General features: G+C 41.1%; 3 protein-coding genes across 5 annotated transcripts; 2 read left to right on the top strand and 1 right to left on the bottom strand.

Moving 5' to 3' along the window:
• The first annotated feature begins 772 nt into the window (after nucleotides 1-772).
• LOC147145943 (leucine-rich repeat LGI family member 2-like) lies at nucleotides 773-6,534 on the top strand. Its single transcript, XM_086032463.1, has 8 exons — nucleotides 773-1,075; nucleotides 1,291-1,362; nucleotides 1,801-1,872; nucleotides 1,975-2,046; nucleotides 2,185-2,256; nucleotides 2,504-2,673; nucleotides 4,282-4,446; nucleotides 4,973-6,534. The coding sequence occupies exons 1-8, from the start codon at nucleotides 909-911 to the stop codon at nucleotides 5,806-5,808; spliced, it is 1,626 nt and encodes a 541-aa protein (XP_085888589.1). The 5' UTR covers nucleotides 773-908; the 3' UTR covers nucleotides 5,809-6,534.
• Nucleotides 6,535-7,251: 717 nt separating this feature from the next.
• On the top strand, nucleotides 7,252-15,433 carry LOC147145942 (coiled-coil domain-containing protein 149-like). Of its 3 annotated transcripts, XM_086032464.1 has the most exons (13): nucleotides 7,253-7,566; nucleotides 8,835-8,996; nucleotides 9,085-9,123; nucleotides 10,514-10,621; nucleotides 11,415-11,531; nucleotides 11,616-11,788; nucleotides 11,856-11,928; nucleotides 12,785-12,869; nucleotides 12,984-13,128; nucleotides 13,213-13,289; nucleotides 13,506-13,541; nucleotides 13,619-13,660; nucleotides 14,072-15,433. In XM_086032464.1, exons 1-13 carry the CDS (start codon nucleotides 7,516-7,518, stop codon nucleotides 14,518-14,520), a joined length of 1,557 nt encoding a protein of 518 aa, XP_085888590.1. In that variant the 5' UTR covers nucleotides 7,253-7,515; the 3' UTR covers nucleotides 14,521-15,433. The 3 variants fall into 3 exon arrangements, with proteins under 3 accessions (XP_085888591.1, XP_085888590.1, XP_085888593.1); XM_086032465.1 differs by lacking the exon at nucleotides 13,506-13,541 and having other exon boundaries at nucleotides 7,252-7,566; XM_086032467.1 differs by lacking the exons at nucleotides 13,506-13,541; nucleotides 13,619-13,660.
• LOC147145941 (extracellular superoxide dismutase [Cu-Zn]-like) lies at nucleotides 14,876-17,516 on the bottom strand. The gene is made up of 2 exons (XM_086032468.1): nucleotides 17,355-17,516; nucleotides 14,876-16,202 (listed from the first exon to the last, which is right to left on the bottom strand). Exons 1-2 carry the CDS (start codon nucleotides 17,366-17,368, stop codon nucleotides 15,569-15,571), a joined length of 648 nt encoding a protein of 215 aa, XP_085888594.1. The 5' UTR covers nucleotides 17,369-17,516; the 3' UTR covers nucleotides 14,876-15,568.
• Between the last annotated feature and the right edge of the window lie 10 nt (nucleotides 17,517-17,526).

The raw sequence follows: 17,526 nt of genomic DNA, 5'->3' as shown, positions 1-17,526 counted from the left end.
TATATATATATATATATATATATATATATATATATATATATATATATATATATGTGTGTGTGTTATATACAAGTATGTGTATGTATGTATGTGTATATATATGTGCATATATGTTTGTGTATGCATACACCCAGGGGCGGAGCCATGGGTGGGCCTATGTGCAGAGGCCTACCCAGATTGACAGACTGCCAACCATGTGAGATTTATGAAAAAATACATACTTTAAATTTTTAGTAATTTATTATTAAATTATTTTTGAATTCCTGTTTGACTGTGTTTTTTTATTGTATTGAATATTAAGAATGGAATAATTGTGGCTGTCTCAGGAAGATCTGAACTTCATATTATTCAGTTTGTCATTTTAATTGAATATACGAAGTGTCGGGACAGGAGGATTGTCCTCAGTGAGAGAAATATTCAGGCCCACCCTGAATTTTGTAGGCCCACCCATTAGCCACGTTCTGGCTCCGCCCCTGTATACACCACAGACAATTTTTGTGTGTATGAAATGAAAATGAAAAAAAAATAACATCTTTGTTTAATGTAATAAATGGTTAATTGTAATTCATTAAGAATAATACAATTTAGAATGTGCACGAATTAATTTTTTTTGTTTTGTTTTAATGGACTATTTTTCTTTTTCTTTCTTTTTTAAACACTTCATGTACAGGTACGCGTTTTAAAAATCAAAAGCTGCCCTGAAGAGCCATGTGAGCTGGTTGCATCAACAATGTTGCTCTTGGGAGGGCGCAGCCGCGTGTCAGTCGGTGTCAGGACAGGAGTGTCCTCGACTGCTGCATTCTCGATGTCGCCCCGACGGATAAACGGCGGCTGGTAGAGCGAAACGCGCTCATTTTCTCCCTTCATATTACAACGACAACTACAGGGGAGACGAAGTAACGCCCACTATGCACCGACTTCTGCTCTTCTTTTTTGCACTGCTGTGTATTTGCAGCGCTAACAAATGGAAAAAGAATTTTAAATGTCCTTCAGGATGTTCGTGCACGAAGGAAACCATCATGTGTGTTGGCACCTCGCACGTCCCGCGCACAGTGCCGAGCGACATCAACTCGCTGTAAGTAACATCTCTTAGCACGATTTACGCAAACTGTGTTCAGATTCAAGACGGTTGTCATGTGAACATTGAAAAATGTTATGAAGTTGCATAGTTCCATTCAAGTGACCTTCATTCCTCAAGACATAACCTTCATTCCTCAAGAGTTCCAGTCATGGCTTTCTCTGCTGGGGCAACAAATGTGCCAGTGTGCGTTTGTTTTATTCCCCATCCAGGAGCATCGTAAACGGCTCCATTGCAGAAATCCCAGAAGGGATGTTTTCACTCATGCCTTCTCTACAGCTACTGTAAGTGTATTTGTGAACTGACACTAAGCACAAATTATTATATAAATTTCTATCTAGAATATGCTTGTGCAATCTAATAAGCCTATACATGAGCGGAATCAAAATGTTTTGTTTTAAAGGTAATAAATGTTCTGTTTTGAGATTTTCTTTGTGGCTGTATAACTGCACTGCATATAATGGGAGCTAAAAAAAACCCATAACCAACATACTGGATTGAAATTTGACATATAGTATAATAAAGAGAAGTTTGTTTTACAATATTGAAAACCAACCACACTACAAAGAATTTTCTTATCTACCTCTTTGACAAAATGCAAATCATTATTATCTTTTAAGGGCTGAATTTATGGTGATTGGTGCCTAGTAAATTGTGCAAGAGTACCAAATTTTGTGTCTAGTCAGTATACAATACAACACACCTATTCTCCTATTTTGCAGGCTTCTAAATGCAAACTCTTTGACCACAATTAAAGATGATGCTTTCTATGGCCTTCCACATTTGGAATATTTGTAAGTCATTTAAAGTAGCACATGGGCATAACTGTTCAGAAAAGCCAATTTTGTATCGAGTCCGCTTATTTATGCATCCCTATCGTGTCATTTGCTTAACAGGTTCATTGAAGGGAATAAGATTGAAACCATCACCAAAAAGGCCTTCCGTGGTCTGCGAGATCTAACCCATCTGTAAGACAATTTACTCCGCATTTGTATACAGCCAATTCTAAATCACAAACCATCCCTACCATCTAAATCACAACCAACTCTGAGATATACAACAATATTTCCTGATGTTACTATTCTCTCTTTGGGGCTCATGTTTAGATCCCTTGCCAATAACAAGATGAGGTTCCTGCCAAGAGACCTGTTTTTTGACTTGGATTCATTGCTGGAACTGTGAGTAAGCACTTTGTCTATGCAGTGTGTGTGTGTGTGTGGGTGTGCGTGTGTGTGTGTGTGCGGGGGTGTGTGGGGGGGGGTGTGTGCGTGTGTGTCTTACTGCACTTCTACTTCAGCTGAGTCAGTCTGCACTTTGTGTTCGACAGCATTACAGTATCCAAAATGAATTTGAAACGTAAATATCAAGTTGCATTTTTACTGCTGTTGTAGCATTAATTTGTTTCTTCCCCGTGTCCGATGTCAGAGATCTACGAGGTAACGCTTTCCAGTGCAGTTGTGAGAACAAGTGGCTGATGACGTGGCTGAAAAACACAAACGCCACAGTGTCAGACGTCTTCTGTGCAGGCCCCAGTGACATGAAGGGCAAGCGTCTCAATGACCTTCCCATAGCACCAGGCCAGTGCATGTCTACAGGTAAACTGAAATGAAGACAAAGCAATCACTGGTGTGTCCAATTGGGCTAAAGGCGCCTTATGTGGAGAGAAAGAGAAGGAATGAATCAATGAAACTATTTAATAATTTAGCATGACCTTACCCAGTGGAGGTCACTACGTCAAAGAGTCCATGCTTGCTGTACTATCCTATCTTTGCTCTTTACATTGACAGTTAGCCCTGGCAGAATCCGAATGGAATTTCATTCGGATTCACAGGGGTGGTATATTCCTTTTGCCAATCCGAACAAGCGTCATGTAAACAGTTCAATTGGAATAGCCTGACTGCGTCCGGTCTGTGCATGCTTTGTCTTGACGTACATGCGTAGTGATGTTGTTGCATACCTCCCTGTGTGGAGTTTGCATGTTCTCCCCGTGCCTGCGTGGGTTTTCTCCGGGTACTCCGGTTTCCTCCCACATTCCAAATAAATGCATGGTAAGTTGATTGGACACTCTAAATTGCCCCTCGGTGTGATTGTGTGTACGGATGTTTGTTTGTCTCTGTGTGCCCTGTGATTGGCTGGCAACGAATTCAGTGTCCCCCGCCTACTGCCCGAAGACTGCTGGGATAGGCTCCAGCACGCCCGCGATCCTTGTGAGGATAAGCGGTATAGATAATGGATGGATGGATGGATGGATGGATCACGTGACTTGTGATTCGTGTTTACATCGATCTCCTCGTGTCACACGGCTGTAACACGGGTGATCTGATTAACAGGGAGGAGCAAGTAAACAGCGGATTGGAATAGATCACATCACATGTAAACAGGAGACCAGAAGACTGATTCGGAATGATTTTAATCCGAATGACAAAAAAGTCTCTGAGTAAACCCGGCTAGTGATGCCAACCCTAAAAATGTTCGTATCGTTTAACCATAATCATAAATACTATGATCCCAAAGCACTTTCCAGCAGAACTAAACCCCCCAAAATTCAAAGCAAAAATACAGTACATTGTATATGCCAGAGGGCGGCACGGTGGTCGACTGGTTAGCACGTCCGCCTCACAGTTCAGAGATCGTGGGTTCGATCCCGGCTCCGGCCTCCCTGTGTGGAGTTTGCATGTTCTCCCCGTGCCTGCGTGGGTTTTCTCCGGGCACTCCGGTTTCCTCCCACATTCCAAAAACATGCATGGTAAGTTGATTGGATACTCTAAATTGCCCCTAGGTGTGATTGTGAGTGCGGATGTTTGTCTCTGTGTGCCCTGCGATTGGCTGGCAACCAGTTCAGGGTGTCCCCCGCCTACTGCCCAAAGACAGCTGGGATAGGCTCCAGCATGCCCCGCGACCCTTGTGAGGAGAAGCGGTACAGATAATGGATGGATGGATGTATATGCCAGCACCAGAAAACGAAAATCATATAATTGATCTTTTATTATCCATCCATTTTCTATGCCACTTATTTGACTTTAGGGAAGCACGGGTTGAATCCTGGATTGGCTGCTAGCCAATCGCAGGGCTTTATCTTTTATTGTAAATCTCATAAAGAAATGATTGCTCGATTGATTGAAGAATACACGCACTTTCACATTATAAGCAAATTTGCAATTATCTTGACTTGTCCATTTTTTGGTGTCTTTGTCCCTCTTCAGACTTTGTGCGTCACCAGTCAATTCCGATTCAGTCCATGTCAGCGGACATCTTCTCCTTTAAGGAGGACATCTATGTGGCCATGGCTGCACCCAATTCTAACAGCTGTGTGGTCATGGAGTGGGATCACATCGAAATGAATTTCAGAAAATTTGACAACATAACAGGTTGGACCACATTTATTTTGACCAAGGCTCTAGTACAAAACGTCTTTGATGTAAAGCACTTTTTCCTGTTTTTGAAAGCTGCAGAATATGCTAAGCAGTGTTTTCCAACCTTTTTGAGCTAAAGCACATTATGCATTTTACGTTAGAAACAGCTCACAGGATAGAGCCAAACAAAAGTGTCACAAAAACTATAGACCTATATACAGTGAAATAATGATGATTTTTGTCTCAACTTACTCACCCTGTGTGAAATCTGGGCCTGTTTAATTAGATATGGAGCTATTATTCTGCTGTATGAGTGGCAACATTTGGATACACGGGTAAATTGGACCTTCATTGTTTTGCCTGTCACTATACGTGGCTGGCATGGATAGATAAACAAAGATGCATAATTTGTAATATATAAATACATTTTCAGTCTAATCAAGTGAAACAGAATAATTTGTTTTGGCGCACCTGATGATCTCTCATGGGACAGTGGTTACGAATCACTGTGCTGCTGTTGACAGACCATTTCTCTCCGCAGGACAGTCTGTCGTTGGGTGCACGTCGGTTCTGGTCGACGAGCATGTCTTGATCATCGTCACGCAGCTCTTCGGGGGCTCCCACGTTTACAAGTTTGATGATCAGCAGAATAAGTTCACCAAGTTTCAATCCATCGAGGTCCTCAACATCTCCAAACCAAATGACATCGAGGTCTTCCGCATGGATGGCGAGTGGTACTTTGTGATAGTAGACAGCTCCAAAGCGGGTCTGTCTACTCTTTACAAGTGGACCGACCAACCAGAACAGAACCAAACTGGCTTTTATACTTATCAGTTCCTCCATGAATGGTTCCGCGACACAGATGCTGAGTATGTTGAAATGGACGGGAAGTCCTACCTCATTTTAGCCAGCCGCTCTCAACCGCCTGTCATCTACTTGTGGAACAAGAGCACCTTAAAGTTCATGCTTCACAGTGAATTCCCAAATGCGGATGACGTGGTGGCGGTCAAAGCTTTCCGAGTGGAAAATGAATTGTATCTGGCTATGACCTGCTACATCGGTGACTCCAAAATACTCAAGTGGACCAGTAAGCAGTTCACAGAGATGCAGACGCTTCCCTCTCGGGGGGCGATGGTCCTCCAGCCTTTCTCCTTCACGGATAGACATTACCTTGCTCTAGGCAGCGATTACTCCTTTACTCAAATCTACCTCTGGGACGCACAGACCAAAACCTTCCAGAAGTTCAAGGACATCTACGTGCAGTCTCCACGGTCCTTTACTGCAGTCACCATCGACCGCCGGAATTTCATCTTCTCTTCCAGCTTTAAGGGCAAATCAGTGGTCTTTGAGCATATTGTGGTAGATTTAAGCTTATAAGGCAAAATACCCACTATGTGTCTCAATCCGATAGCATGTGAGTCTAGAATACTCTTCCATCATATTAAAGAATTACTGCACTGTAGCAGGTTTCCAGAGGAATTCCAAAGCAAAAAAATGAACTTCTACTGTAATTGCTTCTGGCGAGCTTGGTGGCTCCTTGCATCAGTGTACGAATGTCAATGCAATGCAACTAAATGTTCTGGATACATGCACTGTATGACTATGCTTATTGTACAACAATGTCATCTTTTATTGTAATTCAATTATGCAAACCTTAGTCAAGAATGAAAGACGCCGAAAAAATATATTTGCACTTTGGCAGATTATTCAGATTCATCTGTGTACTTTCCTGGGATTTACTCATCTGGTAACTTTGGTGACTTGATGTGCATGAAGAAGTTTTCTTACTCTCACTCGGAATAGTGGAATGTATGACTTAAATATTAATAAATATCTAAAGCTCAATGCACAATATATGTTGACCTATGCAAACACAAGTCTATGCTGTTATTGAAACGCTTCTTATGGTCCCTTTTTCAAATTGTTTTCTTTTAATTACAGACTGCAGTACAGTAGTTTGTTTATTTTAGCCAACCTCTTAACTTGGCCAAGGTGTGTTAATGATTACCTGTATCTGATGAATGTACTAGCGATGCTAATAGTAACATTTATTTCATATAAATCAAATCCTTTTATCGTGTATTAAAGAACATATTGACCAAAGTTCACCTGGTTGTTTTTCTTGTCTTGTCTTTAAATGTGCTATTTCATCAATATTGCAAACAGAAGCTATTTTTGCCCGGACATTTCACATTCAGGCCGCGTGCCATCCTCAAAAGAAGAAATGTGACCATTAATGAAAGATTTTAAAAGCATAAATCATTAATATCATAAAAATCTTATTTTGTATGGGGCTATGTAAATGTATATTGTGCAAAACACTTGCAATTAAAAGACAGTTTTGAATTTTCCGAGGGACGGCAAATGAGTCATGACGCAACTCTGACGTTAGAGGAATGGGTGGGGTGGTCCAAAGATCTTCGGGAATGCAAGAGATGATATTTAGGGACGGACAACGTACAACATCCGACCATCCATTTTCTGAAACGCTTATCTCACTAGAGAATAGCAAAAATTCACATGTTTACGTCACTTTCATTTCAGCGATACTAACGCCTTGCAATTGCAATTTTGTATGTCACATTTCAAAACAGTTAGTCAGTTATAATGTTATCTGTTGTAATATTGAGATACAGTAATATACATGTGTTTTAAAATGGAGAGTGTCAGCTTGAAGTTCTTTCAAGTGGCAACAGACGAAACAAATTGACATGACTCTAATCTAGAACACAAATGACCAATATCGGCCATATTTATAAACCACGTGACGTTAAAACAACGTCAGGGGATGTTGAAGAACCCGTACGATTGGCTGAAAGTGACACACGTGACTCGTGCTAACGCTAGCCAGCGAGAAATCAGTTTATGGCATTCGTTTTGGGTTTAGCCGCTGTAGCAGGAAATTGCAAGAAAAAAATGCGCTACAGTACCATTTCCTGCCTGCAAGAACATCTCTGATGATGACGCCCAGCTCATCAGCGTTGATGACACAAAACGGATATGGAAGTGTTTTGAACAGAAAGGACACATTAATTTGACTCACATTTTGACGTCAGTGAGGTTTTTCGTGCATGTCACAGAGCGATGGATTCCTCCAGGAGGAGCGACGGCGACTGGCAGGGGATGGTCAACGAGGTAAAAACAAAACTCCACTGACATTGGAGTTAGCGTGATTTAGACTGAGCATGGACCTGACTACTAGAATCATGCGTTTTGACGCTTGTTAATTGTGCTATTTGGAAATAATGCCGGTTGATTGGCTCAGCTCGAAACAGAGCTCCCCTTGCCTGCAGGGCATGTGTACAAGGAAGTGATTTTTCCCTAAATGTGCACAGCGCAAAAAGATAGTGCTGTTGTCCACAGTGATTTTTGATTAGAAGCTTAATTATCACCAAGTATTCGTACAATCGTGTTTTTGAAATGATGAAATGAAATTACGAGCAAAATGTGCACAGAGGAAACTCGGGACAGTGTAGAAATCCATACAAGGCATCCTATATATGCTAAAACAAGAATGGCAATGGCTTACTTTTATATGGAACATTCAATTGGGCATTATGCATCCATCCTTTTTCTACAGCTGGTTAGGATAACACCGGGGTCACGGGTGAGCTGGAGCCTTTCCCAGCTGACTTTGGGCCAAAGGTGGACTGGTCAACAGCCAAGTATTCATAGTATCCATACTCACATCTACGCTTATGGACCATATAGTGTCTTCAATGAACCAACCTGTCATGCATTTCGCTGGCATGGGGCAGAATCTTTGTATCTCCAAAATCATCACTATTCAGGAGATCCCAAAAGCTGCATGTTTGTTCAACCATTAACATTGCATCATCAAAGAAAGTAAGCCATTTTCAACACTTTTGATTGGTCAATAATTTGTAAAAATGACACCCACACCTGTGGATTGACCAATATCATAGATTTCTGAAAAATTATGAAAGGTACCATATTGTGACATTTGACATATTGTGACATGTTTGGATGCTGGGGGGAAGAAGGAGAACGTGGAGAGAAATACATTTAGCAGCAAAGCCATCAATAAAGACACTTGTTTGTTTCAGTGATTTAATTCATCAGTGTGTGGTGGACTAGTCGTTATGTCTGGCACACAGTTCGGAGGTTTGGGTTTCAAGTCTGGGCTAGACAGCTACGGCCTTCCTGAGTGAAGACAACTTAATGCTATGGGTTCAGTATATACTGTACCCCCGCCTTTTGCTAAAAGTCTGCTGGGATAGCTTCCAGCTCACCCACGACCCCAATGAGGTCAAGCGCTGTAGAAAATGTTGAATTTCAAGTTCCAGATATTATCTGATTATTACATTGTCCTCTGTCAACATTCATTTTCTTTACATCTGAAAATGTCCTATGTAATGACATGAGTATCCACACATTCACAGTTCCTAATTTGTAAGCGGAAGTTGGAGAGCAAGAAAGAAGCTCTGCTTATCCTGTCCAAGGAGCTGGACACATGCCAGCAGGAGAGGGATCAGTACAAGCTGATGGCCAACCAGCTTCGCGAGCGGCACCAAGGACTAAAAAAGAAATATAGGGAGCTCATTGTAAGACGACTGCAGTTATTATCATCATCAGACACCAAAAATTGAGTTTCCTCTGATGCGTTGCATTCTTTTAACTTCCCAAATACAGGATGGTGATCTGTCTCTGCCTCCTGAAAAAAGGAACCAAGTAAGTTCTCAAGGGCAGTTATTACATCATTACACAAGCCCACTCTGAAATTGATTGCTCAGTTCTGATGGATTTAATTCGCTGTCCTATGATGACTTCAAGCCCATTTAAACTTTTGTGTTTACTTGTAAGAAATGGTGGTCCCCAGCCAGTAGAACTAAATTTTGTCATTATTATGTTCTCCTGTAGATGGAGTCGACTGACGTAGACATGTTTCACAATGATGAAGTCAACTTTTTCAGCTAAATGTTTGAATTGAATTTCAGTGAGAAATGGCAATCCGGTACATTTGACAAAATCAATCATCAGTGTGTGAATGAGGAAACAGTGTTAAACTGCTTTGAGTACGTAAAGTAGAAAAGCGTGATACAAGTGAAAGCCCATTTACCACTAGTATCTGCCTGAGCTTCACCAAACAACTTTTTTGTTTATTTAAATGTCGTTCTCCTGTCAGCATGTTTGACTTGGAGCAACACCAATTGAAAAAACGATCTCTGATCCTTCTCTTTTTGCAACCACAGTTTTTTTTGTTTTGTTTTTTTAACTGAATGAGCCACACTAAGGCACGTTTAGTTACCGTCGTGCCTCTTGTTTTTCATTTCGCTGTTTCATATTTATGGCCTAAAAGTGTTTTACATAAAAATATGACGTTACTACTGAATTAGAGTACAATTTTGATAGACTGATGCCATGGTAATAACAAATTGGGGTGAGGATTCGAGGAACCAAACTCCATTGGGGACTCCCTTCACATTATGGCCTAAATTGTGAGGCAGCAGGCAATCTTTTAGCCTGTGTTTATTTTTATATGCAGTTACACTCAAAATTATTGAACCTCAACTGTATCCTTTATTTGCCAAATCTACGAACTTATAATAGATGGCCACTTACAATAAATAATGACCACTTGTAATATTAGTTTGGTTGGGCTATTTAAATTGTTCTTTTTCATTTTGGTTCATGCTGAATCACTGTAGGTTTGTAAATGTTCAAATAAGTACGATTTACAACAAAGGATAAATGGCTTCGACTGCAACTGAATGTTTTTTTTTTTTTTAAATAGCAAACATAAACATTACTTGTCCCATTACCACAAAACGGTGTGAAGCAGCAACGCAGTTTGCTTTATTTATTTATTTATTTTGAGCAATATTTCCCTAATAGGCAGCTAGCCTGGGATCAATTTCACATTAATGCCACATTCAAAATTAAACCGTGATTGTCAGTCTGCCCTAATCTTTATGATGTATTAGTCCTGAACCTAAATGAGCAGTATAGAAAATGGAAGGATGGACATCCAGCCTTTGCCTGACCTCAACTGACTGCTCTAGTGTAATTAATTGTCTCAAAAGTTCACAATAATGACTTCATCTTATGGTATCTTCAACAGGTGAATTTAGCGCAGCTACTGAGAGACTCAAGAGAAAAAAGCAACCGTCTCTCTGAGGAGGTGAAAGAGCTGAAGCAACGACTGGCTGAAGCTCAGGGAGACAACAAGGTGCGTGACATCACTCAGCGCACTCAGGATGTCAAACTCGAGGCACGCGAGCTGAATCCACCCCACCATGTCATTTTATGTGACCCACCAGAGCTTAACATGCATATTTTTGTCTTTACATAAAAGTCTGTCGTATAAACGTTTTTATTAGTACCTATACAAATAGTCTGTTAACTGGATGAGTTAAATGCAATGTCATATTCCATGGGTGTGACATTTGTATTGCGAGTAATTCACATCTGTACTTCTCTTTTTCCAATTTTAATCATATGTAAATTTATATTTACCAGAGTGCCTTGTTTCAACTAGTGGGCTTGCGTAGAACGTATTCTTGAAAAAAAATATGTTTGAGTTGACTTCCTGAAAAAAGAACACTACGTACATCCCTATAATGCACATCAGTTTTGTAACCTGCCCCCCGGAATCCTGGCAATCGTTAATTAACAAACAACTAAATAAATGCAGAAGTAAAGCAATTTAACCAAAGCAAATACATGTATATGCTTTAATGGGGGGAAAAACCCCATGTTGTCTTTTGTGTAATTTGGTGAGGAAAAAATTGTTCCAGTCTGTTCAAATTCAATATTTCTGTCAGTACTGGACCATTGCATTCAACAAATGTTAATCCTGTTTGGTGCACAACTTAGACTCGGTTTTAAATTTTGGCCCCTTGAGTGATTTTAGTTTGACATTCCTGACTTCATGCATCGTGGGGTATGCAGTTGTATACTCAAGAACATGTTGGCAAGTCTCGAAGAAGTGTTCATACTTGGATGACTTTATTGTGTCACAGCTCCTACGTATGACGATCACCAAACAAAGACTGGGAGACGACGAGGTAGGCGCTCGCCATTTCCCTGCACACGAGCGTGAGGACCTGGTCAAACAGTTGGAAAGAGCCAGAGAGCAGGTGAATACGACTGACTACTTATGTTTTATCAACCCATATGAGCTCTGACTACATCGAGCTTTGTGTGTGGTGGGGTGGCTGTAGACTGAGTTGCTGGAGCACAGCACAAAGTCTCTCACCGATGAGCTTCAGGACGTACGAGCGGAGCGTGACGTGTTTCAGCAGAAGGCTCATCGCCTCAATGTGGAGATGAATCACATCGTTGGGAATGATGATGTTCGGATTTTGGATATTGATGCACTCTGCATGGAGAACAGGTTTGTTAGCGTTACAAAAAGTTGTCCGTGTTGAAGGTTTCGATGACTTGAGTTCTGACTTCTTCAGGTATTTGCATGATCGACTGTGTCAACTTCAGGAGGAGGTCACCTTGCTCAAGACAAATCTGGGCAAGTACAAGGTACATTTATTTATTTTCATACGTTATATTAGCTTTGACCACCAAACACACACATATTACACATACACATTAGAAGCGAAAACAAACTTGATTGCCTTCAACTTGGAGGCCGCATCGTCGGCATTATGCTGCATTTTCTGCATGATGAGGGTGTGCATTTGAGAAGAGCAGATTTGAATAACGATCTGAATGCTTAAATTGATGTGGATTTGTTTAAAATGGGAACAGTTAACAATTCAACTTGGAAGCCATCCTAAAATTCCTGAATAAAATCATTATTATGAATCAACAAGAAGTTAAGAATAGAAGCCAACGTAACGCTCCTGGGATCGGGACAACATGCAAATAAGTTGCATCTTTGTTTAAGCAGCAGGGATTCAAGCTGTGGAATAAATTTGGGGCTCATCGTCAGAACTTTATATTTAAACATTATATCGGTTTGAGTAATGGGAGGGAACTATATTTTTGTTATTGCCATGGTGACCATATATTACCTATTGCAGTGTTTCTCAACCTATATTGAGCCAAGGCACATATTTCTCATCAGGAAAAAAATCTCACGGCACACCACTTTGGAAAGCGATTCACAAAAAGTGGCTGTCCAGGTTGATTATGTACCTGCTGTTATCTAGTGGAAGTACATTTTATTGTTTTGCCTGTTACTATATGTGGTTGGCCTGAATATATTAACAAAGTTTTTTTTTTTTAATAGTCTTTTACTGACTGATTAAAATGTAATTTACACTTCACAACTGTAGGGGGAGACCAAGAGTTTAAAAAAGAAAAGAAAAATTGAAAAGACAATTTTTGTTCTTTCTAAACTGTTTTTAATAATGTATGTTAAAACTCATTTTAGAGTGCACTGGAATCCAAGAAGAATGCCAGAGTTTGCGGCAAGCCGAACAGCAGTGCACTCACCGGGGTGCTCTCAGCCAAACAAGGTCTCATTCACTGTACACTCATCTCCCCATGACTTGAATTTTCTGGGTGAGAACTGCCTGTCTCGTGTTTGTGTGAGGTAAAGCTTGCCGGCTGTATCTGTTGTGCGTATGCAGTGAAGGAGCTGTTGTCTGACGAAAGCGGGTGCACGCTGCCCGTCACTGCCCAGTCGATCTCGGACCTGAAGTCTCTGGCCACCGCTCTCCTGGAAACCATCCACGAGAAGAACATGTTGATTCAGCACCAGCGACAAATTAACAAGTACTGACTGTTATCTTTTTCTGGCCTATTGCAAGTCTTTGTCAGCTTCGTGAGCATGTTTATTAATGGACCTCTTATCGCCAGGGTTCTTGGAACTCGAGTTGCAGAATTGGAGAAGAAGCTCAAAACACTGGAGACGTCTGGATTGTGGAGCCTGCCAGGTAGATGCCAAATCTGTCATCAGTGTCTTTCACTAAGGGGAATTTGTCTATGCAATAATAATAATAATAACAGCATTGATTTATAAAGCTCCTTTATCTCTATCTGTATTCTCCTTTCACTTAATGTGGTTGAAAAATGATAAATGGTGGAACTCAGAACTTGTATTCAATATGCTAATAATTTGTTCCTTTGCTTTTTGCATTTTGCTCCCAAAGGCCTCACTTACCATATCTCTGTGGGCATATGTGGAAGTATGTTTCTCTTTCTTTCTTTTTTGTTACCGTGAAACTATAAAAAAGTTAAATAACACTGTTTTCCTTCACAATAGAGGGGAAAAAAGGCTGCAACACTCAGCCTCCAGCAACACCAGGTTAGCAATAGTAAGCATGAAGCAGGGGCGGAGCCAGAACGTGGCTAATGGGTGGGCCTGGAAAAATCAGGGTGGGCCTGAATATTTCTCTCACTGTGCACAATCCTCCTGTCCCAACATATCGTATATTCAAGTAAAACGACAAACTGAATAATATGAAGTTCAGCTCTTCCTTAGACAACCACAATTTTGCCATTCTTGAACAAAACACAAATTCAAAAATAATTTAATAATAATTTCCTAAAAATTTTAAAGTATATATTTTTTCATGACTCTCACTGGTTAGGCAATCTGTCAATCTGGGTGGGCCTGTGCACACTCAGGCCCACCCATTGCTCCGCCCCTGGCATGAACATATTAATTCCCTTGCCAAGTGTTACTCTGTGATGCATTGTATGCTTGTTCTCACAGGAGAGTCAGAGCAGTGTTCATCAGAACCTCCAATACAAGAGAATGAAACGCCAGCACAACTTCCCAAATCGCCCCAGTCGTCTTTCCCTTCATCCGAGGACGTGCCATCTAGTCCTCACTTAAGACGCTTGCCAAACAGCGATGAGCTCCGTGAAGGCGACCAATCCAAGGATAACGAGAGTGCAGGTGATGTCTTTCCCTCCTCGATAGACGTGAACACACCCCTTCTGTCAAACACCGCTGAGCGACCATCTGTCACGTCCAACCACACAAGCGAAACTAAAGATGAAGAGGGAGTGGAGAACGTTGAAACAGAATGTATCATCATCGAGGAACATGTTCAATTTCCATCCCACGCCGTCGCATCAGTTCCCTTCGAAAAGGAGCAGGAAATTCGTCAAGAACAGGGTTTTTTTATCGGGACAGACGACATGGCATGTTTTGTTTGATACGCTGGAGTTTCAAAGGGGTTGATAACATCCAAACAAGACAGTTGTGCTTCCACACTAGCATTGTACATTCCAGAATACTTCTAGATGCTGCTACTTACTTAACTTAGATTTTGTTTAAGGAAGCACATAATGATATACAATGATTGTGCTTACAAAGCAAAGAGTCATGTAGATTGTTGCTCTTGTCTGTGATCATTTTAGTGTGTCTGTGCCAAATTGTGGCAAATAATAGCCTATATGAAGAAACGTTTTGAATATGTGGACTCCTCGGCAAAGTAAAACGAAACACAATAGTACTACTCAGAAACCGCTTTGCCAAGCAAACACTTAAATAACAGTCAGACAAGGCAAATGAGATTGCACATTGATTTTAATTCGGATCACATCAAATTAAAATAGGATTTGATATATTATATTTTTCCTTTTCTCATGATGAAAGATGGATTTGGGTACATTTATTTTGAATTAATTTAACAAATTAATCGGTGATAATTGGAAAAATAGCCGTGGCAGACACAAAGCACCATTAAAACAAATCAAAGAGCTGTGGCAGCTGTGTAATTTATTCACAATATTGTCATTTGAAGCCACTTAGAGTGAATGTCTGCTGTTTGAACATTTTGTCATTTACAAGTATTCATTGGTGAACACAAAACAAACTGTGATGACACCTTTTAAAGAATATGTCTATGTAAGGTAACTCAGTGTGGCACCGTGGATGAGTTGTTAGCACATTTGCCTCAGTTAGGGAGTCTGAAGGTTTTTGGATAAGGATGCCACTATTCCATGTTTTAATTACAAGCACTGGTCCTTGTTTGTGGTGAAATAACTCAAATGTATTATATGTTGTGTCCGTGTTGAAATTTAATTTCTTCAAAATAAACCAATTTTCACACGTTTTCTCAGCAAAGCGGGCTTGTTGACTTGTGCAACAAGCTGCGATTCACTTGACTTTGAAGGTAAGCTAGTTATTCATTTGTCAGACTAAGAGCATGTAGCCAAAAATGGAAGACTACAATACATGAACGGCAATGAGCAAAAATAGTTAAATTCTCCGCAGGCGCCTATTGATTGGCCCGGAGTATGTCTTCCAGAGATTGACAGAGGCAATCCCAATAACGCAGCACCCGAGCCTTCGTCCTGCATTTCCGTGAAGCAGACTGCCAGCATCCCCCCCAAGGCCAAAGTCATCCCGCCTCTCATGAATCACCACTGCTCTTCCAAGTACAGACAGACTGCCAAATAGCGTGGCCTCGGACTCTAACGCTGCATTGATTTTGCCTTGTTGGGGAACAAAGTGTCCTAAATCTCCGGGGTGGTTGGGGTGATGGACACCTTGAGGGTTGTAGTGGCCTCCGGTGGAATCGCACCCCTGCTGCAGGTCTCCATACTGATGAATGTGCACCGCCCTGGGCTCCGGCTCGCTCCCCACGGGGAATCCATGGAACCGGAGAAGGACTTTGAGCTTTCCATGAGGATAATCCTGCTTAAAGAGCACTTGGCCGTAGACTTTGGGCAAACCCTCAGCCAGTGAGGAGCTTGGTCTCACTTTACAGGCTGCATACAGAGTGCCATTGTTTTGCCAGACCTCTGCTGGAGCCAAGGTGTCGGTGTTGGCTGAGGCGCACTGACAGATGGGCAGCACAAACAGAAGTGACGCCCCCACTATACACTTTGGCCTGCAAGATATGAAAACCGTGAATTATAGTACAAACCCAAATTGCAGTGATGTTGGTAAATATAGTGTGCAACGCAAATGAAAATAAAACAGTGTTTGGAAAATCCTTTTAAACATTTATTCAGTTGAATACAATACATAGACAAGATAATTAATGTTGAAGCTGAAAACCTTTTTTTTCCCCCAACGCCAAATATTCTCTCATTTTTTAACTTGATGCCCGCAATACGTTCCAAAAAGCTGGGACAGAGGCATGTTTACCACTGTGTTACATCACCTTTCCTTTGCTCAACACTCACGCGTTTGGGAACTGATGGCTAATTGTTGAAGTGGAATTCTTTCCTATTCTTGCTGGAGGTACAACTTCAGTTCCGCAATATAGTCCCGGCTCGGCGTTGTCATATTTTGCGCTTCATAATGCGTCGCACATTTTCAATGTGAGAAAGGCCTCACTCTTTTATTACGAAGCCACACTACTGTAACGTGCAGAATGTGACCTGGCATTGTCTTGCTGAAATAAGCAAGGATGTCCCTGAAATGGGCTGGCAGCATATGTTGCTCTGAATCCTGTATGTAACTTCCAGCATTAATTAAAGGACACTTAGCCCCCCAACCCCTCCCCCTTACCCCCCACGCATACCTTTTCAAATTCGTAAAATTCGTTGTAGAGGTAATATAGATCACATTAATGGTGGGGGACAAGAATCGTTACAAATGACCTTGGTCTTTTGATGTTATTACAGTATAACAAAAAACAAGAATTTGAACATGTGCCGGCCGTGCATAGACATTTATAACCATCTTCCACTGTAAATTTTCCACTGCCAAGGTGCTACGTATAGTGTACGTGTTCTAAAACAGGGTCAATGATATAAAAGACTAAGTACAATGATGTGGTCTTGTATAGTAGGTAAAATCGACATAGTTGTGCAGGTTTTGTGAAAACATACGTAACCGCTGGACAAGTGCACGGTGAGATCAAATAAAAACGGAAGGTGTATGGAGTTCCATTAGCCTATAAATATGTTACAGAGATCAAAACGGCAAAATACAGTACTATCAAAGTTGTGGAGTTGGTAGTGTGACAGCATCATACACAAACTCTGCATGGCCTCCGTAGTTTTAGTTAGCCTGCTAAGTTAAACACACTCACCAGTACTGATGCATTGTTACTAAAATTGAGAAAGCGGTGCAGATCCAAATAATACACTTCCACTCGCGAGTTTTGCTGCAGGGACCGTGTGATGCACAAAATGATGTTTTTCGTCTAAGTTGAATAATAACTGAGTCAGTGGGCGTCGCTTTTGCTGAGGGTGGAGCGCAAA

The sequence above is a fragment of the Filicampus tigris genome, chromosome 6 (genome assembly GCF_054856515.1).
Source record: "Filicampus tigris isolate MCC_2025a chromosome 6, RoL_Ftig_1.0, whole genome shotgun sequence".
Classification (NCBI taxonomy): domain Eukaryota; kingdom Metazoa; phylum Chordata; class Actinopteri; order Syngnathiformes; family Syngnathidae; genus Filicampus; species Filicampus tigris.
The sequence above is the reverse complement of the archived record's forward strand: the minus strand, read 5'-3'. Positions and strand labels throughout refer to the sequence as shown.

What these genes read in the sequence shown, in the direction of transcription:
- LOC147145943 (XM_086032463.1), top strand. Translation starts at nt 909, where the DNA reads ATGCACCGACTTCTGCTCTTCTTTTTTGCACTGCTGTGTATTTGCAGC. An exon ending in CTTCCACATTTGGAATATTT is followed by an intron (nt 1,873 to 1,974) that starts GTAAGTCATTTA and finishes TTTGCTTAACAG; the next exon opens with GTTCATTGAAGGGAATAAGA. An exon ending in AGGCCAGTGCATGTCTACAG is followed by an intron (nt 2,674 to 4,281) that starts GTAAACTGAAAT and finishes GTCCCTCTTCAG; the next exon opens with ACTTTGTGCGTCACCAGTCA.
- LOC147145942 (XM_086032464.1), top strand. Translation starts at nt 7,516, where the DNA reads ATGGATTCCTCCAGGAGGAGCGACGGCGACTGGCAGGGGATGGTCAAC. An exon ending in CTCCTGAAAAAAGGAACCAA is followed by an intron (nt 9,124 to 10,513) that starts GTAAGTTCTCAA and finishes TATCTTCAACAG; the next exon opens with GTGAATTTAGCGCAGCTACT. An exon ending in GCACTCTGCATGGAGAACAG is followed by an intron (nt 11,789 to 11,855) that starts GTTTGTTAGCGT and finishes TGACTTCTTCAG; the next exon opens with GTATTTGCATGATCGACTGT.